Below are 27,963 nucleotides of genomic sequence, written 5' to 3'. Positions count from 1 at the left end.
CTTGTGTATACATGAAAAGAAAAAGAAAAAAAAAACAGCTTTTTCCTCTTGTTATCTACATAAAACTTAGGCAGCAATGAAAACCGGAGATAACCGGGAATGGAACAAGGATAGTTATGATCATGAGGAAAAAGTGGAGGAGAAATCGAACGATTCGAATGGGAAATATCAGTTTGGAAGAGTTATTGCCTTTAGAGCATTGTCCGGTACAGCCAACGGCCTCCCGTTTGGAAGTCGCAAGGTAAGAACCGGTAACGTCAAATCCGATATTCCGAGCCGGCTTAGCAAAGTTTCTTTAGCTCAAGAAGAATAATTAGGACTCAAATATGCAATCCTTCCTTGGTATTTGTCTCTTGTCTTAAATGATATAAATAATACAGTAGCAAATAACAAAAGAATATAAATAGACCACAAGATTGCTCTTCCACATATTTAATCATTTTCTAAAGCATCTTACACCCAATTTCATAACAAACATAAGCGTCGATGGACAAGAACTTAATCACCTCTTCATCAAGAACTTCATTAGCCAACTCTGTCGGACAAATCTTCCTCTTCGGTTTCCACGAACCAAATCCCAACAAGTCATAAGCCATACCCTTCAAGCTAAGCCTTGATCTCTCACCATAACTAAAAGGAAAATTTACCTTCACCAAATCACGAACATCAACTTTCTTAACAACTCTATTTTGCCAGCCGAGCTTAGTGACCGTTTCGGCAATACCTATTCCTATAGAAACAAATCTCGCATCGAGAAATAGATCACTAATGCATTCGCCGAGGTTGGTGTTTTGATTCATATGAAGTAGTTGGAGAATGAGGCATTTGGTTTTGATGCATAGTTGAAGAGTCGAGGTTTTTGCATCATCTTGAGGATTGGTCTTGGAGTTCAGAGAGATCATCACCGTTGGTTCCTCTTGGTAGGCTAATCGTATGGCGAAGATCCAATTCTTGGCTACGGAAACTTCATTTGTCACTGTAGTTTCTATGAGTTTTTCACTAAATGGAATAAAATGTGTAATCGTTACCATCACTCGCTATGATATTTCACTTATCTCTATTCGTCCATGTTCATCGGTATATATGGCTGGAAAAATCAAATTCTTCAATTTTCAAAAAGAATTCAATTCAGTGTATGGGTCAAATGTGCTGATAATATTACCAAGTTTCGATATATGAGCTTATTTTAACACACAGAAAATAATAGTATTTTGACTGAGACTTTAATTAATATATAGCACAAAATTTCATATCCCTCACAAACACACATACATTTATTTCATTTCCTATTTTTCATTAATTGAAATACAATCACAATTCACAAATTACAAAACAAAAATGAATAAAAAATTATAGGAATTTCATTAAATCATAGTAATACCAAAAAACAAAACCGACCAAGAAAAACCTGAAGATTGATCCTTCGTCTGACCAAATTAATCAATCCATATTCTCACGTACGTAAACCCATCTCCATGCATGATGATGACGTAAAATCATATACGATAAGACCATAACTAGATCATCAGTTCATTATCCCCTTGGCTTTGCAACGATCAGTGTAAACCTGATTTTGCATCTTCATTTGCTCATAGAACCTCACGATGAACTCCTCAGCTTTCTCATCTATCATATCATCTCCTCCTTCCACATCACTATAACATTCATCTTCCTCGTCAATATCATCATCATAAGGATAGTCCAACTCACGTAAGGACATGGCTGATCCATATCCCGAGATTCCTGATGATGACGAAGAAGAAGCCGCCGTGAAAACCTCGACAGCCTCCGATAAACGGTCCCCGGATTCATCAACACCAACACCGTCTTCTTCTCCCGTCTCCGTGCAGGCCGGAAGAGGAGGAGGAGCCGGAGGGAGAACGATCGTATTAATGAAATTGGACGACGGCATTATCGTGATTTCGGAACGGACTTTACGTACGGACTCGACAATTCGACGCCAAAACCTGGTGTTGAAGGTCTTTCTCCTCCGGCGACGACGGAGCATGTACATGACGACGGAGAACATGTGCATCCCACGTGATAACTTTTTCGTCTTCATGGTCGGAGTCTTGTTTATTTGCTCTATCTCTAATTGTATATCACCATTCTGCTTTTGTGTTAAAACCTTATCATCATCATTCTGATATTTTGTTTCCATGAGGAAAAAAATAGAACCAAAATATCAGAAAGATGAAGAAAACAAAAAATCTTCTCCCGGATGAACAGGGAGAGAGATTATTTTTTTTTCTTCTAAGAAAGATTCCGAGGAGGAGGAGCTTTAGTTTGTGTGCAACGGATCTTCTATTTATGTGTTGTGTATAGTGTGGGTGTAAATGATGGTTTTGTGAAGTATAGAGGTTGAATAATAAGATGTCAAATTGGCAAGGGGGTTTAAGGGAAGTAGAAACTTTATAACGAAAACTAGAAAACAGTGCGATTTTTCTGCCGTCGTTATGGGAACAAATAAAATCAAGAAAAGAAAGAACAGCCTAAAAACTTGACTAATTTTATAAATTATTGCTGTAGTTAACTTAATTAAAGAAACAAAAAATATATATGTATGGTTCTAACAAAAAAAAAGAAGAAGGTTCTAATCAAAATTGGCAAGTTTAGTCAACTAAAATTATGTTGCAACGTAATCAATAAAATACAGATTAATTCCTAGCTAAGGTTTTGTATTAACTCTTCAATTGAATGCGACTACGAACGCACAGCCGTAAGGACATTATTCAAAACAACAATACTATATTGTATGTGTTTTATCCTCATAAACAGGTAGGTTTGTTTTAGTTTTTGGTTTAAGTTGAAAAGCTTAACTATATAGTTATACCAATAAACGTATAAAATTAACAGAATAACTCAATTTGGTTGAGAAATATATGACGCAATTATTAAGAAAAAAAAGACAAACGTCCTTGAATGAATGATTGAAAGTTTGATTAAAAAGGAAGGAACAACTAAGTTACTTGCACGAATAATCTGCCACAAAACATGGTTCCATGCTTTGCACTACGTTCCAACATGTTCGTAAGTATTACCACGTAAAAGATGCAATGTACATCGACCATATATGTGGTTTCATTTGTAAACGTTTTGGTCAATACAAATTTGTATATCTATTTTGGTTTATTGGAGGCGGTGATCAGAGATATATAACAAAAATGTGAACAGTTTGAATTGAACTAAATCAAACCGGATTTATTTAGTATGAACCGAATTAAAATCTGTATTTGAATCTATTCAATGCCCATGTACTGTATGTTTTTCCCCAAAATTTTCTATGTTAATGATTTTTAGCAAAACCAAATGAAAAGTACATGACATAACAAAATCTATGATTTTAAACCAAATAAGAAAAAAAATCTATGACTATGATAGGACACGGTTGCGTGGAAAACAAATAAAACAACGAGACAGCCGTAAGGACATTATTCAACGGCAGAGCGAAACTAAACCAATCAAACCAGAGCTTCTCTCTTAAGCTTATTATATACAATTGTCTCTCTGATTATTTCTACAATTATTATTTGATTACAACGAAGTTTCCATTGTACGTACGTAAATCTCTATTATACTTTTGTACCATTATTATTAATCAAGTCCAATCATCTAACTTTTGTTCGTTAATAATGGTTTGAACTTCATAATTAAGTATCTGACCAGATCATAATTTTACCTACGTAGACAAACAACGATGAAGTTGTTTTCTTAGTGCATTGAAGTTTATAAGATTCATACAATTTTTGTTGTCATGTGATTTCCTCCTTATTTTATTTCTAACTAGTCGCTTACTTTCCAATAACCTTTAAATTACTAAAATTATGTAAGTTTTGACTATTTAAGACGGTGATAATTATAACATTGTTAATTTGTAGACAATAATAATATTGAGAAAGAAAGGCACATGGTCTGGAAAAATATATAACACATTGTTTGTAATTTAGTGGAATTTATGTCTACTAAAATATGTCTACGCGTTAAAATTTATACCAGAACAAGAGAGTACGATTAGAGTAGGTTTATAAAAAAGGTATTCATATTTTGCAGAAAAACTGTTGTAACTAATTGACATTTATCTCTATATACTACACTAAAATATAAAATCTGTTTGAGAAAGAAAGTAAAAAACACATTTTGTAGAAACAAAATTTGGTTCCACTTAATTCGTCTTCTAAGTTTCCTATAACTTGAAATGTCCTTCTGTAAATGTGGTGAAAGACGATTAATTTTATATTCGTGAGGAAAAAACTAAAATTAAAACAAATCAAATGATACAAAAATGTAAATTAAGAAACAAACAAAACGGCTAAACAGCTCAGATCTTGCCCGCGTACAGCCCACGTATAGAATCCACTCATCCAGTTTAATATGAAAATAACGTTTAATTTGATCCTTAAACGAACTTAATTTATTGAATAACTTATACGTCAATCTCTATTTCCGCGTCAACCAAACTGCAAAAAGCTGCTTACTTCTGTATATATACAAAACACACAGAACTGTCAACAGCCTCATTCATTCATCACATGAAGAACCAAAGCAGCAAACAAAAAACACACAACAATCAACAAGTGAAGTCAGATCTTGATAAAACAAATCCATGGGGGAATCAAAGAAGAAAAGCAGATCAGTAGCAACACAGAGAGCTCGGAGTATTGTGAGAATGGCTCTTCTATGGGGAAGAAAAGGTGGAATCTTCAAGAGATGGCACATGTTTGAGCTCCGTAACTTGTTCTCCAAGCATCTCAAAGCGCTAGCTCATCATAACAGCGTTAACAACGACAGTTATATCTCTCGTTACGGCGAGAAACAGCTCTCTTTCGACGAGACGCCAATCTTTAACGTTAAGATGCATCGTCCTGCATCCATGAGGTTCCTCTTACCTTGCATTGCTCCTCCCGTTGATTTTGACTACGACTTCGAATTGGACCGTCAAAATGATACGGATGATGCTAGATCATACGGCTACTACGATGATTCTTGCCATGAGAAATGTGACCCTGCGGCTGAGGATCATCAAGAGGAGGAGGAAGAAGAGAAGGGTGTTGATGTGAGAGCAGATGAGTTCATTGCTAACTTCTATGAACAGATGAAGTTGCAGAGGCAAATCTCGTATTTGCAATACAAAGAACACAACGACCTTGTATGATGATGGTCAAAAGCGTCTCAAGTGTTACTTCAATTTTTTTGTTCGTTATCAATATGTAACCCACAATTTTACAATCAATCCTATAATATAATTTTGGCCTATGAACAAATAAAAATGATTTGTCGTTTGATCTAGAATGTGGATAGAGAGACCTTTCCTAAACTTTTTCACAAATTCTGAAAAGAGTGGCACATAAAATTACTGGGTTCACTCACTGTTACATCGGGCTTTATGACTTCATTGGCGTTTATTATAGGAAGCCTGAGTTGCTACACCATTCTAAGCCTCAAGGGTTTGTTGTTTCATGTAAAAATACTCGCTCAATTAGTAAAAAATGAAATGTATCTAAATTTCAATTCCACTTGTTTTTTACAGTCTTGAGATTCAAATACTAATCACTAAGATCTTTTTAACTCCAAAAGGTCACCTACAAACAAGCTTACTTGTGACTTGTGAGTGAGAAAGATCAATCAACTAGCTCCTTTTCGTCGACATCAAAAGCTTTACGAGCTTGTTTGAGCTCTTCTTGCATCGCCAACAGTTCTCTACACCGGTTCAGTTTTGGCAAATCCTGCATACAACAGGGTCAAGGACACAAATCATTATATATATAGAATACAAAACCACATAACCCGTCTCAGTCTTTGATTTGTATACTTTTACAAAGACTTACCTTGCGGATAAGATACAAGAAGTCATCAACAAGAAGTCTACCTCGCTTTGAACCAATCTCTTGAGCCTTATGTGTCTGACATATTAAAACATCACTAGTTAGTTTTTTTTCTATCTGCTTGTAATGTAAAACATGGATCATCATAACAGAAAAGAAAAAAGTTCACTACCAAATCTGTGACATACTCCACAACAATGTCTTCTACAAGCGCCACAGTCTCTGGAAGTGGCTAAAGAAGACAGAGGAAGTTTAGATTAGTTTTAGGCTTCAGAACAGTCATAACCTCTTACTTATTACTTCTTGGCATCTATCTATGTAGTAGTAGCCTTACGTTTTGCTCATCGCCAAATCCATACATCATATGCTGCACTGAAAAAATCATATCAAAGCAAAACCCAAAGTGAGCAGAAACACACAAAGCGAAGAATATATATCTATGGGTTCTTCTTAGCTAAAGAGTGTGTTTAAGAAAAATCACATTACATTCTTTCTGAAAGAGGGTTTTGCGTTTTTCCTGTGGCTGAGAAGTTCCCGCAGCTTTGGATTTAGATGATGACGCCGCCGCCGCCGTTGCTGGTGTGTTACTCATCTTCTTCTTCTTCTTCCGGTAAGAACCAATCTAAACCTTGAGAGCAGTAATAACAGAAAAATTAGTGAAAATCTCATTAACCCCCGAGAAAATTCAATTGAGTCGAATACTAATTATCACTAACCCTAGAGAGTTCAGGGGAACACTCTAAAAATTCGGAGCCTAGAAAATAAAACTCCGAATTATACGAAATCAAAACCAGAGAGAGTTCCCAGAAAGTTGTATTCCGGTACCGTAAAACAGCCAACGGAGTGAAATCGAACAAGTTACAAGGTTTTTTTATCCAAACCAAATATTGATTACGGAATGAAAATTGAAAAGGGTAAAAGTGAGAGAAGAGAGCAGAGAGCTCACCGGAGATGGATCGACGTTTGCAAAATCGGCGATGAAGATGAAATCGAAGAAACGGGGAGAGTGATCTCTCTCTCTCTCTCTCTCTCTCTCTCTCTCCTCTAGTAAGCAGATTCCATTATTTATTTATAATATATACGGAGCACTCATTTTTTTCCTATACGAAGCGTTTGGGCTTATTAATAATTAGGCCCATTCATATAATTAATCCAGCCCATATTCTAAACGATGAATATTAATATTCACTAATTGACCGGCATGTATAATTAATAAAACTTATCACGATAACGGTACAATGGCTCAATTCAAACAGCTAGTTCATTCTATACAAACATTCGCCCAATTCAATATAATTTTCGACAAGGAGGAGTTTTGAGATCCGATTAGTATCAGTCTATACAAACATTCGGCCCAATTTTGGTTAAAACACCGAAACAAAGAAGAGCTCTGACGTTTACAAACTGCGTGGAAGAATACAAATTTCTATCCCATTAAGAAGCACTAAAAATACATGTTAGGCCGGAGTGTCTTGTTCTTAAAAAATTTGACCAAGAACATTGAACCTTAATCTTGTGAACTTCTTTTTTTTTGCCTATACAAAAGAAAGCGTCATGTTCTAATACACGATTTCGTTATGCGAACAGTGACATGATATCCTCTTCAGTCAGATTTGGTACAGCGTTTTCATCAGAGTCACCCACCGTACTGTAACAGAGCAAATAATATGTCTTCATAAATTATTTTTTCAAAAATAGCTTCTTACGGTTAACATTAACAAGAAACCAGCAAATTTGAGATTCGTTCGTTTAATAACCTTTCAAACAATTCTTCTTTCTTCCTTTGAAGCGTCAGTATCCTTTCCTCCACTGTTTTCTCCATTATGAATCTTACGACCCTGTTAAAACTTTTCACAAATCAAAACATATATGTATCCAAACCAATTCTTCTTCTTTCTTCCCGGCCAAACAATTATATAGAAGAGATATTGAAGGAGAACTTAAGTATAACCTGATAGGCTTGTACTGTCCGATCCTATGTATCCTGTCCTGTGCTTGCCTCTCAGCAGCTGGGTTCCACCACGGGTCCATCATGAACACCTACACAATTTTACCACAAACACCCGAATGTGAATAATAATAACACACATGCTTTAATAGCAACTGTTATAAGTTGTTAGCCTACAACACTTACATGCGAAGCGGCTGTTAGATTTAGAGCAACCCCTCCAGTTTTCAATCCCGTTAAGAAAACTCTGCAGTTTTTGTCTTCTTTAAATTTATTGACTGCAGTATCTCTAGCTGCCCTGGACATGCCTCCCACCACTTTAACATAGCTAACCCCAGACTGTTTTGTATACAATGAGTCCAAATTTTTTTTACTCAATGTCTCATTAAAAATTAAAAGAAAATGTTAAAGGAGCATATAGTAATAGCAAGTTGTAGTTGGTTGCGCTTGAGATTACCTTCCCCAGGGCGTAACTTATCAGGTCCAAGAATGATGTGAACTGGCTGAAAACTATTGCTTTGGCAGACCCATCTCTTTCAACCATGAACCTGATTTCTTCTCTCTGCATACATATATATATATTATGATCACCATAAAAAGGCCCCAATCTCCAAATAAACTTTAAACGGTACTATCCATGGGAGAGACGGAGATTAGAGATCTTAAAGAGCACATACCAAAGCCTTAATCTTTGTACTTGTCTGAAAACACTTGAGGTTTATCCGATTTAAAATGCTAGAGGCTCTAAATCCTTTAAGATTTGTCTTGCTTGCCTGATGTTCTGTGTCAGCTTTGGGTGTGCAATCAACATCCACACTCACTAGTTTTGAGCATGTCGGGCAGGTGACTTTTCCCAGGAACGTAGATGAACCAAGCAAAAAAGATTTACAGAACACATGTGCACAAGAAGTCACCTTCAAAGTAAAAGAACCAAAGACATATTAACCGAACAAGTTAGGTCCAACAATAGTAATCTGATGATTCTTTAACAAAAGTGGAAAACGATAGCAGCTGTTTCCAGAAGATACAGTTACTGAGAAACCAGAGTCAAGATATTATGAAAGAGCAACAATAATATATCGACTTGGAACACTTACAAAGTAGTCCTTGGCTGGGTCATGGCAAACACCGCATTCTAGCTCATTTTTGTTCTCATCAAGCAAGTTGGTGTTAGCGCCACTAGAACAAAAAAATTCATCACAAATCTACATATTTTATATCATCCAAAACATGAACTGGCTGGTAAACTGAAACAACAAAACCATAAATGCCACTCACTTGTCTCAGACGTGTAAGAAGACCAAATATATTTGCATAGTTATTCATCAATGTCCCAGCCTGAACATACCTGCAAAATCAAATGTACATGCCAGATTCAATAGTAAAACTCTGTTACGCAAAGCAAGGAGCAGAAACCAGTGCAAACCGATAGAACAGAAGTAACTTACGCTAGCTACAACAACGGCGTGGAATTCATCGATTTGGAGAATATAGATAGCAGCTGTCTTTAGCAGTTTGATAGACCAGCGTCCAAGGAACATCGACACATGATTGGTTGCGATCTCGGTTCGGAGACTAGAGATTAAGTGAATGAAACCGCTCGAAAGAGGTTTGATATCGATGCTCTGATTTTTTTTTTTGGTAATTTCACGGAAAAGGTGGTGAAATCCTAATCTATATTTGAACCGATGTGAAAGAACTAAAGCAAAATACGAAAGCAAATGTGGAACTCCACTAGATCTTAGCTCTGAATGTTACAAATCTCTCACCGGATGACAATCACTCTCAAGCTTTCTCACTCACCAACCCAATCAACATCTCTCTCTCTCTCTCTCTCTCTCTCTCTCTCGTTACGTCTCTCACTAAATAAAACTCGTGACTCACTCGCTCAGCATAAAAGACCTTTCTTTCCCTTAATTAAAAGTATATTTTTTTATACCTAAATATACCCTATGTTACAAATATAATCACCCACCTAGAAAATGTTTGTACGAACACATTAAACTAATTATTTTACTTTCATTTCTGCATAGTTTTTTAATTACTAAAATTGTTGGCTCAAAAAATATTTTGAATAAAAATTATATTACATAATATACTAATCAATGATGTATCATCACAATAGTGTATGACCATCATGGAAAAAACCTCGGCTCCGGCCTCATCTCTTATGCAGAAAACCTTGCGTCCAACTTCCCCTACCATGGAGAGAACTTTGGCTTCGCCTTCCTCACTTGGAGAGATAACCTTGTATCAAACCTCCTTCACCTTCCTCCCTTGGAGAGATAACATTGTGTCCAACCTTCTACACCATAGGGAGAACCTCAGCTCTGCCCTCCTTCTGTGTGGAGAGAACATGTTTACGTCTTTTTGCTATCTCAAAATGGCTTGCTCCGACAACCAATGAAAGTAAAAACCTTTTCCTAACGTCACAAAGTTTTTTTGATAGTAACTAATGTTAAATTTCCCAATGTATTCATGGAAATGTACGTCATTAACACAACCATAATGTAGCATCTGTTTCTCTAACGCCTCAACCGCCACCATGCTTAGAAAGTCCATGTCCACTCTCAATCCATGGGCTCACCTTCTTAAGTGGGTCCTGCATCTATTCTCGGCTCGTGGATCCACACATATTCGATGGCCGGTTTGTTACGTCTGGAAAACTTTAAAAACTTGTTTATCGATCCTACAAATCAACAAATAATCTTTTCCTGTGTTTTGTCTTCACTCACACAGTTCCGACAATCACTTCGAGGAAGGTCACCAATCATGAAATTCTCTCAGGATCCTTGACTAAAAATATAAGTGCATTTTGGTGATATATGTAGCCAAAATCAATTTTTTTAAACCTTTCCGCAAACCATTGTGTCAGTCTTTGAGCTCCTATAGATCTATCAACAACGATTTATGGTTTTCCAATATATCTATCAACGTTTGTTGTAAAAAACTTTCTAAACAATCTGTCAGAATCCTTTAATTTAAAGTCATTAAAATTCTCATTAAATCCTAAACCAATACACACCCCCTTAGTGAATTTTGTTAAATTATTTGGAAAATAAGTAATTATCATGTATACTAAAGATAATATATATAGAAAAGATTTGCATTATAGTAACGAACTAACCTTGTTTCACTTTTCCGTTCAAGGTATTGAATTCATGTATCTGAGTCGTATATACATGCTTCCAGTGAATTCCTATAATAGAATAGAAAACAGATGAAAGAACGATATACAAACTCTATAAAATAATTGTCTAGAAAGAAAAGTGACAATCTTAGATCTTTTGACTTCATCAATAAAATTTGCCACCCTATTTCACGTAGAACAGAAGACTTCTAGTATATATGATTGTGCTATTTGGATCTAATGATGTCGTTGTTTTACCTTTACACTCTCATTGGCCTGGTTTTGCCGGTGGGTCGATGTTGTTTGTTGTTTGCTTTGGGATTGTATGCGTCTGATATAGTCATTGCTGATGGTTCCGTCTGTATCCCATGCGTCTGATATAGTCATTGCCGATGGTTCCGTATGTATCTTGATTAAAAATATTATACATGCTTAATGAATTATTTTTTGTTTATACATGTCAAAATCTAATTGAGAAAACACATATAATATAATTAGGGTATAATAGAAAATTCATTAGTTTTGTCAATTTTCCTTTTTGATTTAAGAAATTTTCCTAGATATAATAATGTAAATTTTATGTAAATTTAATGGTATTATCTTAATTAGCTTTTTTTGATAAATAATAATTTTTTAATGTTATTACCTTAATTAGCTGTTTTGGAAAATAATAATTTTTTTTGACACATGCCAACATCTCATCAGTATACTTGACAGGTGTCATGATCCCCGTAATCTTTTTTTTTTTTTTTTTTTTCAACCAAACTATAATAATTAAAATAAAACTCCCAGATTAGTTGCCCAAACAGGAGAATACGAGTTTACAAACGTAGATTCTGAAGGTAGAGATCGTGAGGAGCGAGCTAGGCAATCGGCTCTGACGTTGGCATCACGTGGAATCTTGGTGAGGGAAAAGGAGAGATAGGAACTCCGAAGTAGAGAGAAATCCTCCAACAGAGTAGAAAAAGTCCAAAGTAATCTTATTATCTAGAAAATTATAAGCACGGTAATATATAAATCCAAAGTAACTGAAAGATGAAAATATAAATTAAATAAAAAAAAATCTAAAAATATTACAATAAATTTTAAAATACAGTATTAGGAAAAGAAGACATATATTAATCTTTTTTTGGATCAACATATTAATCTTACCTATTCCCAACTGAAAAAGAGAAATTAGGAGAAAATTTGGTTTAAAAAAAATAAGAAAAATTTACCTTCCTATTAAAAAAAGTTGAAAGCAGTGTTCTTGAATAAATTATTTAAATATGAGACGATCTATGTTTATATAGAATTGAGTATTTACAAAAATTTAGAATTAGTAATTAACTGTATATTTTCCTTAATCCCTTTTCTATTTTTTTTAGAATTAATAACTTAAAATTAAAAAGAATTAAATAATATTATAATTTCGAATGTTATGATATATATATATATATTATCTTCTTATAATTATTTCATAAAACTTTGTATTTTTTATAATTATCTTCTTACATTATTAATATTTTTTAAATGTTATAATCAAATTCTTCCTACTAAATATTCAATTTTACACATTTCAAAATTTGAGATTAATAACTTGACACTTGTCAAAGTTTTGTTAATGGCTAACTTTCAAAACTCAACTTTATATAATAAGATTAGATTTATAAGAGATTTTAATTTTTTTTTTATTAATGTGAACCATTGAATATAATTATAATTACACAATATTAAAAATATAAATTTACATAGATTTCAAATTTATTTTAGTAAACAATATATAACTTATCTATATATTTTTTTAACACTTTTTCACAATTAAATATTTATTTATTATTTAGTATACAATTGTTATTTTTTACATTTATTCTCTTTTCATATTTTATTATCCCACTTATAATATATTTATTAGGAAAATCTATCGTAACTATTTTTATAGATATCCAAAAAAAACTTCAAAAGGATGAGAAAAGTTAAAATATTGTATCGGTGTCTGTGGATTATGGGGCCAATTTATTTTATTTCAATTTTTATCTTAAAACAATAAAACGGCGTCGTTTAAGGGTTCAGTGTGGCGTCCAGTCATCATATATTAACGGAAGAGTAACACCGTTACTCGATATGATGGTTTTGGCTTGATTTCAATAGTTCATGTGGAAAATTCAAATTTTAGTTAAGTTCATGTAGTTTTAGGCACACTCCAAAGATCTGTGTATGAATACAATAAAGCAACTAAGTTCAGAAGGGAATTGGCCGTTTTCCCGTGGATTATGTGATAGAAAATGTTACTTCTGAGATAGCTAGATGCCAAAACCTGGAGGTCCTGGACCATAAAGTAAAACGCGTCCGACCGCAGTGTGGACACTGGCCCACCACACTTGAACTCTTTAACACAACTGCATGTGAACATGTATAGTATTTGATTTTACTTAAATCTAACGACTAAGTAATTTGACACTATCCTCTCTCCTTCACGTGTATTCGTGGAATGTTACTGTTTTTTTTTTTCTGTCAAAGAGAATGTTACCTTTTTTACTTCTTTCATGCTAGAATAAAAAGAAAGTATTAACATTCCAGGGATCTTGTTGCGCCAAATCCGGAAAGTCACACAAAGTTGTTGAATTAATTTTCAATTAGGATCGGATCCGCGCTACAACGCGGAGGAATATTTACAGATATATATATATATATATAATTTTTAATGAAATGAAATATGTTACATTTTCATAACTATATTACAGTCAATTATAGTGAATCATATCTTTGTTCATGAGCTTTGATAAAATAATATATAAAAAGGTAAATATAATAAATGGTGATATAATGAGTTATGATATAATAAAAATAAATAAAATTTAAAATTAAATTATTTATTTAAATTATTTAAACATATAATATGTTTTTGGTATTTTTGAAATTTTAAAATTTCAAATTTAAAAGTCATTTTAAATATGGCATGAAATAATTCAACATGATGTGGGATATATATATATATATATATTTGAAAGATTACAATCTTCACAACTATTTAAAAATATATCAATATTGCTTTTCAAGATAACAGTAGATGCTCTAGTATGTTCATTTCAATCTTTTTTATCTTCATTTGTTTCATACTTTGAAGTCTCGTATTCTTTTCACCTGTGAATATCTAATCGCTCATATTAAAGAGAATTTTTTTTAAGATGAAAATTTTTATGAAAAGAAAGTTTTAGAGTATGAAAACATGTAATAAAGAAATATGTTTATACCATTTTTATAATAATGCTGTCAACATTTTTATATACTCCAACAACAAAAATCTCATAATAACAATTCAAAAAAAAAAAATAATAAGAAAGAGTGTTACAATAATTATTTTGACGAAGTTAACTTTTTCTGTGAAAATATATGTGTCTGGTGATTAATAAGAAACTTAGATAAAATAATATATTCCACATAGAATCTCGATCTGATTTTATATAGTAAAAAAAAAAAAAAGTTAAATGATTCCACACAGAATCTCGATCTGATTTTACATTATAAAAAAAAGATAAAGTTAAATAGGTGATGTCTACATAAATCAAACAATGTCTAAATATAGTTAAAGCAAAATATACTTACAGCTCAATATCATGCAACTTAGCAACCAAGTCCAACAGTTGTACGTAGTGAATTGATTCTATGTAGTGAATTTCACCTGAAAAAAGAAAACATCAAAACGTATGTAAAATTTCTATAAGTAATCATATAACAACAAATTATCATAAAACAAAATATAAAGAATCGTTTTCTAAAAAAAGTGAGTAATGAGTCTCTGTGACTTTTAGTCACATGATTCATATATTTATAGGGAGAGATGGAGTTAATGAGAAAAAAATAGGCTGACCTAGTTTAAATTTTCAAAACAAATTCAATATCTTAATTAATTCTTATTTCGGAATTTAATTCAATTTTGTAGTTTAGATCTTTTAAAAAAATCTCAAAAATTTGATAATATGTTAATTGTTAAATTAAGAAAATCATTGATATACAGTAGTCCTATATATTAGGAAATTTATATATATGACCACTGAAAATTAGGATTTGCAAATATTTAGACAATTATTATTTAAATTAGTTTTAAAAAAATTCCATATCTATTATTTTATATTGGTTGAAATGGTTTCTTATGGAAATATATTTAATCAAGATCTAAAGCTAATATGCTACTATAACTATTTTCAAATTCAAATATGGACGTCTGTTATGGAAATCTATTTAAATGCTAAAGACTCAAATTTGGTATGTTTTTTTTGTGTGGATCAATTTAGCCATTTAGGTGGATTTTTCCAAGGAATTATGGAAATATCTTATATCTTACTAATATTTTTTTAAAAGGAATCTCGAAAATATTATTTAATTATCTTGCTAGTTTAAATAAGTTTACATATTATGATTTTTTTTTGCTTATATATATAGTAATCCGAATTTATTACTATAGTTTAGTTAAGGAATTACGTGAATATCCAACCAATAATTTTTTTAAAAATAGTTCCAAAATTATTTATTGCTACTTTGCTAAATTAAATAAGTTTACATATATAAATTTCAATATTTTTTTGCTTCCATCTATAGTAATTGTAATTTATTAGGTTCAATTAGGATATAAATTTATTAGATTTACGATTTCGAAATCAATTATAGATTGATATCTTTGTAATTAAATGATATTTCTATAATAACTGGTAATTGTGCCGAAATTAAAGCCCTTGACAACCGTTTATGTAAAACTAATTAGATGTCATTAATAATAAATTAATTCTAAATCGACTTTTAAAACATATAAGTGGTTATATCCAAACCCGTTTTCTTGCCCGATTTATAAGTATCCGTTTCTTTAATTTCGGGTTATTTTCACTTAATTGATCCGATCCATTGTCCATTTTGTACTTCTCTTTTACTTATATAGGGATAAAATAAATCAAAATCAGAAATCAAATCTTAGTCACTTTATATAATAAAACTAGGGATAATTTGTGGGTTCACCTCTAAGGGTGAACCAATCTTATTCATCCCCTCTTAGTTAAGGAAACAAATTATTAATTAAGAAACAAAATCTGTATATCAATCAATTTTAAAATTATTAATTATAAATATTATCTTATAGTTTTAAATTATAACATCTAAACCCAAATCACTCTTTTTATAAACCTAAATTAAAATACAATTTTCTTTAATTGTAAAATCTAAACCGTAACCACTATTTTATAAACCCAAACCGACATATAATTTTATTTAATTATAAAATCTAAACCCTAACCACTCTTTTGTAAACCCAAACCGACATATAATTTTGTTTAATTGTAAAATCTAAACCCTAAACTCTAACCATTCTTTTAGAAACCCAAACCGATATATAATTTTGTTTAATTGTAAAAACTAAACCCTAACCACTCTTTTGTAAACCAAACCAACATATAATTTCGTTTAATTGTAAAATCTAAACTCTAATCACTCTTTTATAAACCTAAACCGACATATATATTTTTTTAATTATAAATTTAGATCCTAATCCTCCTTTATAAACCTAAACCAACATAATTTCCTTAATAAAAATCTTACAAAATTGGTTTCATTAACTTGTTTTGTCTTTTTATTTTAATTTTGATTTATTTTATATTTTATGACATACATGTCGTTTTGTTGTATTTTGATTGGTTAATTAAGAAGGGGTGAATATGAGTGGTTCATCCCTAAGAGTGAACCCAAAATTTTTTCGTTAGAAAATAGACACTTAGAGTTTTCTGATAGATTAATAGGAGATCAATAACTATAAACCCAGTAAAAAAATAATTATATCTATGGTTGAAATCACGGTTTAATTTCGGCCAATTGTGGCCTAATGGTTGAAAAAAAAAAAAAAACTTGAAAAACTAATTATATCTAATTATCCTAAATTTTTTATAAAAAACCAAAAAAATTATTTGGTTTTACAGTTTTAAACCAGACCAAACTTAAACCATTTGGTTAATAAATATAACAACCAAATGGATTTTTAGACTAAACCAAACTATTTATTTCAGTTTGGTTCGGTTCGGTTTTTCGGATTACGGGTTTTTTGCCCACCCTTAAAATACTTTGATGGTCGCGTGAGTTCCGAATAGTACTTTGATGGTCGCGTGAGTTCCGAATATATACACGTTGCACCCTCTTAGCTTATTTTTTTCTTTTTCTTTTATTATTTTTTTCCTTTTTTTTCTTTTTTTATTTAATTGGGAGGTAACCCTCTGACCTACTTCAATCTTGTTTATAAAGGGAACTGCCTCCTCTTCTTCTTGTTATATGTTAATATTGGTAGACTTCTCTCTGTAAAAAAAAATCCCTATTTTTTTTGTTTTCTCTCATCTGAAACTATTTTCGTATGAATAATCGATGGATAAACATCCGCTAAGGATCTGGTGGTTGTGGATTCGATCAATTAACTTCCGCTGTGGATGTGATGGTTGTGGATTCGATCAGGCGAAAAGATATGGTTAGATTTACGCTTACCACCAACAACAAGTTCGTTTGGAATTGTTTATATTTGATTTAATAATCGTTTCTCGATTCGATCAGGCAAGAAAAAATTCTATTAACAAAACTAATATTTCAATATTTTTTTTCCCTCTTACCAGATGGGCGTCCACGATTACTCAATACTTCTTGGGTTGAATTCTAGGTTATCATCATTGGTAATATTTTTTTAATTACCTTTAATCATTAATCAGGTAAAGAAAAATCTTGTTTAAAGGTCTAATCCTTTTAAGTGTTTTTTTTTTTTTTTTTTTTTTTGAAGGATCTCGATCATGCCCGGGTCAAAATTTGCTATCCTATTCTCAATCTTGATCGATTGGCCGGGCTTTTCATAATTCTTCACGATTACTCAATCGGCCAAATATAAATATCTTCAATATTATCGTATTGGTAATATTTGTTTAATTACCCTTAATCATCTGAAGAATAATTTTGATTAAATTTGGTCTAATCTTTTTTGAAGGATCATGAAGTGCCGGGTTTTTCAGGCCCCTATCTTAGATCCTGATCGATGGGCCGGGCCTTTTTGACTTGATTACTCAATGTCTTCCTCTTTCCACACCTCTAGTGATAAACCCTAGAATTTCTGGCAGAGAGATCGATTTCAGAAATCGTGAACCAGCCGCTGGCAGAATCATAAACGCGTTCATGTCTCTTCCTCCTCCTCCTCCGAACCCTCCGAACCCTCTAGGTCCCACCGAGGTAAAACATCTTTTTATTTAACATCGATCGAGGAATATTGCCATATGTAATAAACGATTGATTGTGTATATTTTTTTTTCACAGTATGAATCTATGACTTTTTGGGATGGAGAGGGAGTAAAACTCTCTGATAGAGATAATCTGGCCCGTTTTCTCAATGGTTTGGATCAAATTGTTAGAGGAACTGGATTTAGCGTAGCTGCTTCTACCGTTAGGCCCGTCGTGGCGAACACCCACGGGGTTGCAGAGCTTAAGTATCCACGTGGAAGCTGTATATCCTCTGGATCCTCATCGTCCCAACGAACGACTTGCCAAACAGGTGGCCGACCAGCGTATCCGGGATCTTATTGCGAATAGGGCCATGAGTCAAAGGGCACAAAAGGACTTCTAGTTCTTATTGCTCGGGATGGGGACTATGTATCTGAGATACAATCTCTGCAGAGGGCTGGATTTCCCACGATTTTGATAAGTAACGACTGGACTAACACCAGTGATGATGATTTCCTCCTTTGAACTGGAAGGAGAGGATTCACACTAGCACCATTTTGACCTTCCGTTAAAAAGCGGTTAGTTCTATGTTGTTGTCTTTAGTTAAACCCACTTAATTACTCTCATATTGTGCCTTACTTAATCTCTTTATTGTGCAGAGGAATCTTTTCCCGCATTGCACTGAGGCAGCTAGAAGAGGAGAAGAAGGTTCCACTCACTTCTTTACTCTACTATGATCATTCCTTCTTTTGACTCTACTCTTCTCCTCCTTTGATGTTTCTGATGTTTACTTAGCAGAATCTTCTTTTTGCCTTTTGTTGTTGTTCAGACTTTGGCTCTCAATTTCTAAAGCTGCATCGAAAGTTTCAATCTTTTCATAGACTCTTGATTTGAATTGATTTAATAATATTGAACAGAACTTACTCATACAGCATAGAGTAAAATAGTGACCTTTTTAACATCTTCCTTCTTAATTTGATGTGTGAAAAAGAGACGGGAGCATTTGCACATGATTTTTGCATAGCTTGACGCATGTATTTTGTTTATATGGGAGTTACAAAAGCAGCTTTACATGGTTGTCCAATTCCCCCCTGCAATTTCTTCGTGATTTCCATCTCCGTCTCTTTTTCTTGTTTCATTATCTGTTGTCTCTTGCAATATTGTGCCTAGGGATGTTAAGAAGAAAAGTTAACAAATCAGTTATCAAATCGTTATCACAAAAGTGATTAGTTTCATTGTAAAGTGATTAGTTTGTTATAATTCCATAACACAAAAGTGATTAGTTTCTCGTAAAGTAAAACTCGATCAATAATAGTTTCATTGAATATGTTTATATCCACAATAATTAGAACACAATCAATTAGTAGCAACGTAATAATCAACCGTTCAGTTTCAGTTTTAGTAATAGAAAAAAATTCTAAACCAAAATGTGTATGTAATCCACAAATTAAGATTATTGCAGTGAACCGTACCCTTATCATAATATAATCAGACCACCCCCACGTCCCAACGGCTATCGAGATCGTGGTATTCACCCAAAAACTCCTCGAAACTTTTTCAAAAAGACTTGTTAATTTCCTAAAAGGGTAATCTCGACATTGTAACAGTAACCCACTGAGACGGGAAACTCAAAAAGACAGCTCTCTCGTTCATCTATTTGTTGTGTAAATAATACGAATCTTTAATTTGTTTCTTCTTCCTCGATTCCTTGTACTCTCGATGCGGTGAAGCACATGTTTTGGCCGGAAAGTTTTTTGAGTTATCTCCGGCGAGAAATGCGAAGTAACCGGAAGAATCTACAAACTAAAAAAGTGAAAGTAGTACTACGATGTCGGTGTACGGTGCTGCTTTCGAAACCGACATCGATCTTTGGTCTCCGGCTATGGGTTGTCATCGGAATCTTACTCGGATCTCTTATTGTCATTGCTCTCTTCCTTCTCGATATAGGGAAGATCGAGCATCGAGTTGTGTTTTCAGATCGAGTGTCGAGTGGTGAGAGTAGAGGAACGGCTAGTGCTAGCGAAACGGCGCCTGGCAGTGGGAATTGTGGGCCGGAGGAGGTTCCGCATCTTGGATGAGGAAGATGGTATACTCTCAGAGAGCTGTGAAGAGAATGTTATTGGGATTGTCTTCCGTGGCATTTTAACTGATGGAACCAAAGTCGCCGTCAAGAACTTGCTTAACAATCGCTACTGTTTCGAATTTGATTCTAAACATACGCATTTTTAGACAAGGCTTTTTAGGGTTTCATCCTTTACTCGTTTCTAGATTGGGGTTTTTGGTATTACTGCAATGTTGCGTAATTAGGGAACTTTATTTGTAGTTTGCCTCTGGATTTTTTTTTTTTATGTAGAGAGCAGAGGTAGGGTATGAGGGTTGATACGACTGTGTGTAGTTGATGAAACTGATCACATTACTCTTCTAATGAATATTTCGAGACAAATAAGCAGGAAGCTTATCATAAGATGAAGAATCAAGGCTGCCGTTGGTGTTAGAAGCTGTTGTGTCATTGTCGAAGCCTCAAAACCCTGAAGAAGCAGTATAAGAATCAAGGCTTGGCTCATTTAAAACGAGAAATCAACACAATTACCGCCATGTATAAGAAAGATGGTGAAGAGGGTTTGCAAACTGCAGGATTTGGCACCGGAGAGAGCTTTTGCTGATTTGTTCTCTGCAACTCAGTCCTCCACTTGGTGACCATCAACTTCCTAAGGTGTTTCACTCTCCTATCTACAACTGGCATTTGTGTCTTCAACATACATTGTGTTTAATCATGAGTCGAAAACAATGTATGTTGCGTTTCTAATCAAAGTTTGTATCGTTTTCAATCGAAGTTTGTGTTTAATCGTGAGTCCAAAACAAGACACTAGCATACAAGTCAAAAACAGGACAAGCACATGAGTAGTGAATAATCTTATACAGCGTACGACATAGAACCATTATTTGTATTGTGTGGCTGTTTATTTGCAGGATAGGTTCTATTTAATTTTTGGTTATGTTTTATTTGCAGGTTGTGTTTAATTTTTGGTTCTGTTTTATTTGCAGAACACATTTTTAATAAAAAAAATTAGACACCCAAAGATGACTAATGGAAGGACAAAAATAAAAATCAAGGGTGTGATAGAGATTTGTATTATTTTTAGTATTATTAAAAAATAAAGACACCCAATTGAGGATGTTCAATAAGTTTGCTCTTAAACAAATCCCACATATCATTCAAAATATATCCAAAAAAGGATAATACTCACTTTAGTGTTTCGATTTTGGGACTTTAGATTCACTAACTGATTTTGCGAAAGAAATCTTCTTTTTTAAAAAAAAAAAAAAAAAAAAAAAAAACAATTTTCCGTTAGTAACTGCATAAAACAAAACCATTTTGTTTACTTGTTCTTTAAGTTACTTCTGCCATTACACGAGTTTCGCTTTTATTTAATTGAAAAAAAAAAAAACAAAAAGGAAAAAAAGAGACTTGAAAACCCAATAATCATACTAGTTAAACCCACACCATGGGCCTTCAAATCATACGAGTTTCGCTTTATTCTTCTTCTTCTTCTTCTTCACGTCTTAGTAAAACGATGATCCGCAGGCAAATAGTCCAACAACTACATAAGGGCAGGAGAGGGTCAAAATTAGACTTGTGAGAGCAATGACAAAATATATGCTAGGATGCTTTATTATTACCTCGCGTTTATGTCGCCTACTAGTAACATGAGCGGTGAAACCTCCTAATCTGCTTGAACAACAAATCAAATGAACAAAGGGGGGTCAAAACAAGGAAGTGACTACTTGTGGTAACAGAGGGTGTTTGACTTAAAAAATAAAAAACAGTTGGGACAATGACGACAAAATGTAAAATGCATGATTACCAGCCGTTCATGATGTTCTTCATCAGATAAATGCGAGATGAAAGTTGCAAAGCTTTGGCCAGGAGGATCACGGGCACATACCAAGCAATCCCACAAGGCAGATTCAGCCGTTTCCTCCCCAACTACCCCTGAATCTGTTGAGAAAAAAGAAATTAGAGTAGCCAGTTGATCAGAGCAACAACTTCATTTGTTGGTTATTTTTAATTCAACAACAACACAGAGAGAGAGGACAAACACACACACACATTTCATAAGTAAGGTGGAAAGAGAATGATATGGAAATGGCTGGATAGGGTTTTTGCCGAGTGCTTGTAGACCGGAAGTTGAATAAGGGCAGGCTTTTGGATCGGATATGACCATAATATTAGCTGGATATGACAAATCAATGTAACCTGAAAGGTTACCTGTTTGAGAAAAAATAAAAAATAAAGACATGAGACTCTTATCTATCAGCAGATCATCCATTACTGTAGAAAGGCTCTATAAGGATGATGAGAGAAGATATTTAACCGTGGGGGAGAAGTTTAAGATCGATTCCACTGGAAAAGACCTCTCTCAGGGTTTCAAGAGGGACGTCCGCTAGTTTTCCATAGGCAATGACGTTGAGAGGACCACCACCGTAGCCATTCTTCTCCAATAACCGCTTAATACTCGGACGGACAAGACGAGGATGAAAGCCATCCGGAACCGGGCACATCTTGATGTCCCAATAGACCCATGTTACAGCCCCAGCCTGCTTCTGCGTAGCCCTCTTTATCTCGTTCATCTCCTTCATCTCCTTCACCTCCATCTCTATCTCCTTCATATCCATCTCTATCTCCTTCATATCAAACACTATCTCCTTCATCTTCTTCATCTTCTTCATCTTCTTCCTTTTCTTCTTCATCTCCTTCATCTCCTTCATCTCCTTCATCTCCTCCATATCCTGCTTATCCTTCATCTCCTTCATCTCCTTCATCTCCTTCATATCCTTCATCATATTTATTACTCTTGTAAAATATACCCTAACGAAGAAAAAACAGCCAAATATCAGATAGGGTAAAACAGCCAGCGGAGTAAAAATCGAACTAAGGTTTCTTATCCAAACACAAATATTGATTAGGGAAAAAGGGGGAAAGTGAGGGCGAAGAGCTCACCGGAGATGTAGTATAGGCGGGGGGGGGGGGGGGGAGTAGCTGCTTCGTTCGGCGTGGCAAAATCAACGAGGAAGATTGATGAATACGAAAAGAAGACAGGAGGAGAGAGAACAAGAGACAAAGCCGAGCAGTACAAAACTTTACAATCCCTCCTTGCTTACTTTTTTTATTTATACGGGATACTTTTCGGCCGACTTTAGGGCATCCCCATTGGTTGGCTGTTAGCTAAGTTGCTTAAAAAAAATTTAATTGTAAATTTTGAATAAAAGTGAAGTTTACAATTTTTTGGATCCATTGGTAGTACATAAAATTGGGATCCTTGAATTAAAAATTTTATTCTGGAAATTATTATAGTATAATGAATTTTGTTCAAAATTTTAAATATTGTAAACATCCTATATGACCTGTTTATGGATTTCAAACAAAAACATAAAAAAGAAGATAGATGAAACTGTATGATTAAATTATGTATGTACCTGAGCCAGAACCCATCCTACAAGCCAATCAATATCACTACGGTGATTACAAACGACAAGAGCATGATCTTTGCCAGAAAGAAAAATGTAGGCTTTAACATGATCACACTAAAGTATGTACGTTTGACGTTTCTGCAACTCTTTCATTTAACATGGAACACAAATCAAACAAATAGTGGAAGTTTATTCTATACATAAAAGATAAAACATTGCAAACACGATATGAAACTAGACGAGGGGAAGAAAACCTCTTAAGTCAAAGGCAATAACATGCAAAATTGAATAAATCAGTAAGATCCGCCTAAGTTACACATCTTCAACTCTATGTTTAAGACAGTTAGATTTGTCTGCAACTGCTAAAGCTAAAGGTTTTCAACCAGAAATTAAAGCACAGGGAGTTTGCTTTCTTACTGATCATGGTTCATAAAAGTCCTAGCTTTTGGTAGACGATCAGTTCCACTTCACCACGAAGGCTCTCCACATCTGCAGCATAGTCTCTCTTGTATTCATCCGCCATTGATTCCTCCAGCTGCAGGTTCATTCTCTCTAATGCTCCTTCCAACCCGCAGAACTTTTTGAGAATCTGAGTATTTAAGTTGAAGAAGAGTCTGGATTGATGTACCATAATTAAACAAGAAAACCATTCAAAGCTCTCCATATATAGGTAAGCATTCAATAAGTATCAAACTCGGACAAAAGAGAATGGTAAACAAGTTTATAACCTCAGAGAAGTCTAGCTTTGGTGCGTTAATCGGATTCCCCATTTAGCTTTTTACAGCCTTGACATAATTGGATTTTGTCATGTACGATCTTAGCAAGCTCAGGAAAATGCAAATTGTACAATTCAGGAAGCCCTCGTTGAAGTAAGTGTTAAAGCTCTTCGTCGTCAAAACATCAAGCTTTGTGCTGATTCGTAATATATATCCTCTTTGTAGTGATTGTAAACTGCCACTGCAAGCACCTGCATCAACGAGATAACCAAAGATGCATTAAGAACAAGCAACTGAGACAACAGTTTGATCACAGAAGAAGATATGATGAAGCGTAAATATATGAATATAAAGATTCATAAGAATCGAACAAAGCTGTGTCTCTAACGGTTACCATAAATTTTTGTCTCTCGCCTCCGTTTTGTTCAAATACAGAACAACCAGACCAAGCTCAGCTCTTGTGCTCTCTCATACATTGGATTCTCATCTTCTCACCTTTAAGATCAAATTGGATATATCATTTGTGGGGTTAATAATCGAAAAAAGTCAAAACAAAAATTATACTACAAGAATCGAACCAAATAAACCAGATTTATGCATCAATCAATCCACAACAACAACGAGCACAAAAAAATTCTACGAAATTTACAGAGAAACCCCTAAAAGTTTCACAAGGAGCCGATAATTTCAATTGAAAATCAATTATGAAATGCATCAGTTGTGAATCATTAGAAATAGTGCACAACAGCAGATATGTACGACATACATCGATTGAAAATCAATTCAATAAAACAAGAAATTGAATATCTTACCCCAATCGATTCATTCAGTTTCTCTTATCCCAATTTTTGTTTTATTTTTCCATTGCTCTTGCTAGGCGTCGACACGTGGTAGTAAGAATCAAAATAAAAACTCCTTAGCTAAAGGATTATTGATTCTAAGCTTAATTAACATTTTTGATTTATTTTATTTGCTTTATACCTTAAGAAATTTGTTAACATCTCCCCAATGGAGATGACCTAAACACCGATCGTTAACTTTTTCATTCACTTTTTATATAATTAAATTCTTTTTTTTTTTTTGTTAAACAACTTTACCATCTCCATCTAAATGGAGATTACTTTATCACACTAAGGCTCAAATTAGACCTCTCATCTTTTTTTTCATTCTTTTTTTTTTTATAAGGAGTTTATGATCCGATTTGTATTTAACTATTTGCATCTCTTACAGCTAAATTCCATATGACAAGTAATGTAAACAAAATTTTGTAACAGAGGACCTGAGATTGACACCGGAGAATCAATCTCGACCTTGCCGTGTCTGTAAAGTTAACGTAACTTGTTGACCTCTCTCTAGTGTCTCTTTGCCTTGGGTCGTTTTCAACGAATGTGCGCTCAGATCCAACACGAGCTGATCATATGACCTCTCTAAAACTACCATGTTCGCAGCCGGAAGGGTATGAGAGCTTCCGTTTTTGTTGCTAGAGGTTGCCACGTGAAGAAGCTTGACGACGGGAATGACAGAAACAGAGTCAAGACGGAGAAAAGAGGTTAAACCACCATTCGCTGGAAGGGTCACCAGATGGATAACCACTATTAGATACATACGTAAATAAACTGTAAGACATACGTAATTGTAAGGTTTACAAAGGCGAAGTAAAAATTGATGTGGCCAGGAAATTTTACCAAACACCAACCAACGAACAAAATCTAAAACCAAGCAGGCACAGTTTTACAAAATCAGAGAAAAATATTCGACTGCTAAACTAGTTTACAAATTATATTGTAATATAAATCACAAAAAAAAAAGAGGAAGAAAATTTCTAATGGGGTTTGCCGGTTTGGGCAAAAAGTTTAACGTGGCCATGTTCGTATGATGAATACTAAAAGAGTTTTGATTAGGCAAAAACGTAGGTTGATACTTGATACACGTGCATTACCGGATTTGGATTTGGATCCATTGGGATTTTCATAAGACTGAAAAACCAAAACTTTTTTTCTCGCCAATCTTAACGCCATTGGTACCTTTCCACTTACCAATGATTGGTGTGTTGAATCCAGTTTCTTTCCAAAAACCCGAACTCGTTTTCAATAATATATAATCAATTTTTAAAACGATATATATATATATATATATATATATATATATATTTTTGGTAACTTACGAAAATTCTTTTTTTTTTCCTAAACAACTTACGGAAATTCTTTAATTCCAAATAAGATATAACAAATATATAAGATAAGTTGACAACGTCAAAAAGATAGATATATTTATTAAGCATTCTTCTGTTTGACTTGACAAGAGTGGAAGAGATGAAGAATAGGTACCTTTCATCGTCACTTTTGCAATAGCTGTCAAGGAAACCCATCAAAGACAAAGGATGGGAGAACCAACACATAGAAAAGTTTATAACTACTACGTATGTGGATCAAAAGGAAGAAGATTATTTCTACGCCAATCCTCAAGAATGTATCGGTGACAACTCAATATATAAGAGATTTACATGTGCTTAACGATCTCATCTTCTTTCTCTATATCTATAAGTGGAGGAGCCATTGTCGACACAGAAAAACATCAAGAGACATCGCAGATCCTTACTTACTTCTTCGCCATTTGTCACGCTTTTTAAAAATGATCTCTGAAACGAAAAATACACAATTTCAATCATAACAGAGTTTAGTAAAACTGAGACATACTAAACAGTTAACTTGAATCACAGAAAATTATTCAAGCATCTATTAGTGGATGAAGACTGATCTTGGAAAGTATTCAAGCATCTATTGACATACTGCAGGGAACATATTTGCCTTCCCGAATTATGATTCTCACTAAAGTAAGAACATGTATAACCAAATAAGGCAAATAGAATTAGGACAGAAATGGTTCGAGAGAGAAGTGACAACATCAACAAGGGGAAGGCTCCAATCCAATATATCTTCCTCATCCCTATCATTTTATCATCCTCCTCCGCCGCTTTACTACCTGGCAGTGAAACTTCTCCTGCAACACAAAAACACCTCTCAAACTTAGACCAATGCACACTCTGTTTTTTTTTTTTCTACGTATCAACAACTCTGAACCAAATATTATTGGTTATCATTTAGGCAATTTAGGCTAAAATGGGGTTTAGACTTAAACATCAACAATGACAATATGCACGTGTGCACACGAACCCCGTTTACAAAGAGATATTAGACTTATTTGAAGCATCTTGATTTTATGATTATTTGACCACCTTAGGCTTCGACTTTCTCTACAATATTTTAGAGACAACCAAAGGTTACTACTAAAATCAAAATCTTTTTTTTGCAAAGATAATTGCCATCCGACATTGGTGGAGTCTCTTATCAACATCAGCTAGAGGGGTGCAATTCCAGGCTTTCAAGATAAGTTTCTTAACCTCCGGCTCATTTCTAAGCTTCCGGTCATATCTAAATAATCCACTTCTTCTCTTTCTGACAGGGCCAAAAGACGTCACTAGTGGCCGATGGTCAGAACCTTCGAATTTGAGGTATTCACTGTCGTGTGTGTAAGAAGAAGATTATTGTTGATTAGAAGGAGGACAAAAAATAAAAAAAGAAGAAGAACTGAAGAAAGAGTAATAAGTTTCGGGAAAAATGGCCAAAATCAACTCCAATTATTTGCCAAACGCTTTTTCATACCCAAACT

At 33.9% G+C, this 27,963-nt stretch overlaps 7 protein-coding genes and 2 long non-coding RNA genes across 20 annotated transcripts; 2 read left to right on the top strand and 7 right to left on the bottom strand.

Annotated features, from left to right (window-relative positions):
* Positions 1–443: 443 nt before the first annotated feature.
* LOC104759052 (uncharacterized) lies at positions 444–1,031 on the bottom strand. The gene has a single exon (XM_010482023.2). It carries the CDS (start codon positions 1,029–1,031, stop codon positions 444–446), a length of 588 nt encoding a protein of 195 aa, XP_010480325.2.
* A 178-nt stretch (positions 1,032–1,209) lies between these two features.
* On the bottom strand, positions 1,210–2,392 carry LOC104754368 (uncharacterized). The gene has a single exon (XM_010476545.2). It carries the CDS (start codon positions 2,159–2,161, stop codon positions 1,526–1,528), a length of 636 nt encoding a protein of 211 aa, XP_010474847.1. The 5' UTR covers positions 2,162–2,392; the 3' UTR covers positions 1,210–1,525.
* A 2,211-nt stretch (positions 2,393–4,603) lies between these two features.
* Positions 4,604–5,283, top strand: LOC104754367 (uncharacterized). Its single transcript, XM_010476544.2, has one exon. The coding sequence runs from the start codon at positions 4,604–4,606 to the stop codon at positions 5,150–5,152; it is 549 nt and encodes a 182-aa protein (XP_010474846.1). The 3' UTR covers positions 5,153–5,283.
* Positions 5,284–5,476: 193 nt separating this feature from the next.
* LOC104754366 (transcription initiation factor TFIID subunit 13-like) lies at positions 5,477–6,898 on the bottom strand. 3 transcript variants are annotated; one of them, XM_010476541.3, is made up of 6 exons: positions 6,769–6,898; positions 6,309–6,450; positions 6,157–6,194; positions 5,995–6,054; positions 5,826–5,900; positions 5,477–5,723 (listed from the first exon to the last, which is right to left on the bottom strand). In XM_010476541.3, the coding sequence occupies exons 2-6, from the start codon at positions 6,412–6,414 to the stop codon at positions 5,619–5,621; spliced, it is 384 nt and encodes a 127-aa protein (XP_010474843.1). In that variant the 5' UTR covers positions 6,415–6,450; positions 6,769–6,898; the 3' UTR covers positions 5,477–5,618. The 3 variants fall into 3 exon arrangements, with proteins under 3 accessions (XP_010474843.1, XP_010474844.1, XP_010474845.1); XM_010476542.3 differs by having other exon boundaries at positions 6,539–6,871; XM_010476543.3 differs by having other exon boundaries at positions 6,309–6,444; positions 6,769–6,866.
* A 220-nt stretch (positions 6,899–7,118) lies between these two features.
* LOC109130034 (ATP-dependent helicase rhp16-like) lies at positions 7,119–9,685 on the bottom strand. The gene is made up of 9 exons (XM_087495145.1): positions 9,219–9,685; positions 9,049–9,118; positions 8,868–8,949; positions 8,448–8,684; positions 8,228–8,332; positions 7,957–8,109; positions 7,774–7,862; positions 7,580–7,660; positions 7,119–7,470 (listed from the first exon to the last, which is right to left on the bottom strand). The coding sequence occupies exons 5-9, from the start codon at positions 8,312–8,314 to the stop codon at positions 7,398–7,400; spliced, it is 483 nt and encodes a 160-aa protein (XP_087351271.1). The 5' UTR covers positions 8,315–8,332; positions 8,448–8,684; positions 8,868–8,949; positions 9,049–9,118; positions 9,219–9,685; the 3' UTR covers positions 7,119–7,397.
* Positions 8,433–9,311, bottom strand: LOC147923214 (ATP-dependent helicase rhp16-like). Its single transcript, XM_087495012.1, has 4 exons — positions 9,187–9,311; positions 9,049–9,118; positions 8,868–8,975; positions 8,433–8,684 (listed from the first exon to the last, which is right to left on the bottom strand). Exons 1-4 carry the CDS (start codon positions 9,309–9,311, stop codon positions 8,433–8,435), a joined length of 555 nt encoding a protein of 184 aa, XP_087351138.1.
* A 130-nt stretch (positions 9,686–9,815) lies between the features above and the next one.
* LOC147923213 (uncharacterized) lies at positions 9,816–12,219 on the bottom strand. Of its 2 annotated transcripts, XR_015587790.1 has the most exons (5): positions 12,118–12,219; positions 11,547–11,887; positions 11,159–11,308; positions 10,898–10,969; positions 9,816–10,436 (listed from the first exon to the last, which is right to left on the bottom strand). It is a non-coding gene; the product is annotated as an uncharacterized LOC147923213 (long non-coding RNA). The 2 variants fall into 2 exon arrangements; XR_015587789.1 differs by having other exon boundaries at positions 9,816–10,969.
* Positions 12,220–17,062: 4,843 nt separating this feature from the next.
* On the top strand, positions 17,063–19,033 carry LOC104774080 (uncharacterized). Of its 2 annotated transcripts, none has more exons than XR_015586733.1 (6): positions 17,063–17,375; positions 17,518–17,574; positions 17,679–17,806; positions 17,880–18,118; positions 18,203–18,684; positions 18,766–19,033. It is a non-coding gene; the product is annotated as an uncharacterized LOC104774080 (long non-coding RNA). The 2 variants fall into 2 exon arrangements; XR_015586734.1 differs by having other exon boundaries at positions 17,138–17,404.
* A 2,404-nt stretch (positions 19,034–21,437) lies between these two features.
* On the bottom strand, positions 21,438–25,859 carry LOC104774079 (uncharacterized). Of its 8 annotated transcripts, none has more exons than XM_087495137.1 (9): positions 25,107–25,859; positions 24,689–24,789; positions 24,307–24,545; positions 23,109–24,167; positions 22,483–22,976; positions 22,218–22,376; positions 21,973–22,106; positions 21,788–21,836; positions 21,438–21,708 (listed from the first exon to the last, which is right to left on the bottom strand). In XM_087495137.1, the coding sequence occupies exons 5-8, from the start codon at positions 22,949–22,951 to the stop codon at positions 21,807–21,809; spliced, it is 792 nt and encodes a 263-aa protein (XP_087351263.1). In that variant the 5' UTR covers positions 22,952–22,976; positions 23,109–24,167; positions 24,307–24,545; positions 24,689–24,789; positions 25,107–25,859; the 3' UTR covers positions 21,438–21,708; positions 21,788–21,806. The 8 variants fall into 8 exon arrangements, with proteins under 8 accessions (XP_087351263.1, XP_087351266.1, XP_087351268.1 ...); XM_087495140.1 differs by having other exon boundaries at positions 23,109–24,192; positions 25,107–25,322; XM_087495142.1 differs by having other exon boundaries at positions 23,109–24,192; positions 25,061–25,111.
* Between the last annotated feature and the right edge of the window lie 2,104 nt (positions 25,860–27,963).

This window comes from Camelina sativa, chromosome 17 (assembly GCF_030686135.1).
Source record: "Camelina sativa cultivar CO46 ecotype springtype chromosome 17, ASM3068613v1".
In the NCBI taxonomy this organism is placed as follows: domain Eukaryota; kingdom Viridiplantae; phylum Streptophyta; class Magnoliopsida; order Brassicales; family Brassicaceae; genus Camelina; species Camelina sativa.
The sequence above is the reverse complement of the archived record's forward strand: the minus strand, read 5'-3'. Positions and strand labels throughout refer to the sequence as shown.

Excerpts from the sequence above, each read along its gene's own strand:
- LOC104774079 (XM_087495137.1), bottom strand. The coding sequence starts at position 22,951 with ATGATGAAGGATATGAAGGAGATGAAGGAGATGAAGGAGATGAAGGAT. Across the intron at positions 22,377-22,482 it reads TCTTAAACTTCTCCCCCACG|GTAACCTTTCAGGTTACATT; the intron begins GTTAAATATCTT and ends TTTCTCAAACAG. Across the intron at positions 21,837-21,972 it reads AAGAACATCATGAACGGCTG|ATTAGGAGGTTTCACCGCTC; the intron begins GTAATCATGCAT and ends TTGTTCAAGCAG.
- LOC104759052 (XM_010482023.2), bottom strand. The coding sequence starts at position 1,031 with ATGGTAACGATTACACATTTTATTCCATTTAGTGAAAAACTCATAGAA.
- LOC109130034 (XM_087495145.1), bottom strand. The coding sequence starts at position 8,314 with ATGGTTGAAAGAGATGGGTCTGCCAAAGCAATAGTTTTCAGCCAGTTC. Across the intron at positions 8,110-8,227 it reads TAAGTTACGCCCTGGGGAAG|TCTGGGGTTAGCTATGTTAA; the intron begins GTAATCTCAAGC and ends TATACAAAACAG. Across the intron at positions 7,863-7,956 it reads ATCTAACAGCCGCTTCGCAT|GTGTTCATGATGGACCCGTG; the intron begins GTAAGTGTTGTA and ends AAAATTGTGTAG.
- LOC104754367 (XM_010476544.2), top strand. The coding sequence starts at position 4,604 with ATGGGGGAATCAAAGAAGAAAAGCAGATCAGTAGCAACACAGAGAGCT.
- LOC104754366 (XM_010476541.3), bottom strand. The coding sequence starts at position 6,414 with ATGAGTAACACACCAGCAACGGCGGCGGCGGCGTCATCATCTAAATCC. Across the intron at positions 5,901-5,994 it reads TGGAGTATGTCACAGATTTG|ACACATAAGGCTCAAGAGAT; the intron begins GTAGTGAACTTT and ends TTAATATGTCAG. Across the intron at positions 5,724-5,825 it reads TCTTGTATCTTATCCGCAAG|GATTTGCCAAAACTGAACCG; the intron begins GTAAGTCTTTGT and ends TGTTGTATGCAG.
- LOC104754368 (XM_010476545.2), bottom strand. The coding sequence starts at position 2,161 with ATGGAAACAAAATATCAGAATGATGATGATAAGGTTTTAACACAAAAG.
- LOC147923214 (XM_087495012.1), bottom strand. The coding sequence starts at position 9,311 with ATGTTCCTTGGACGCTGGTCTATCAAACTGCTAAAGACAGCTGCTATC. Across the intron at positions 8,976-9,048 it reads TTCTTACACGTCTGAGACAA|ATTTGTGATGAATTTTTTTG; the intron begins GTGAGTGGCATT and ends TAAAATATGTAG. Across the intron at positions 8,685-8,867 it reads ACCCAGCCAAGGACTACTTT|GTGACTTCTTGTGCACATGT; the intron begins GTAAGTGTTCCA and ends TTTACTTTGAAG.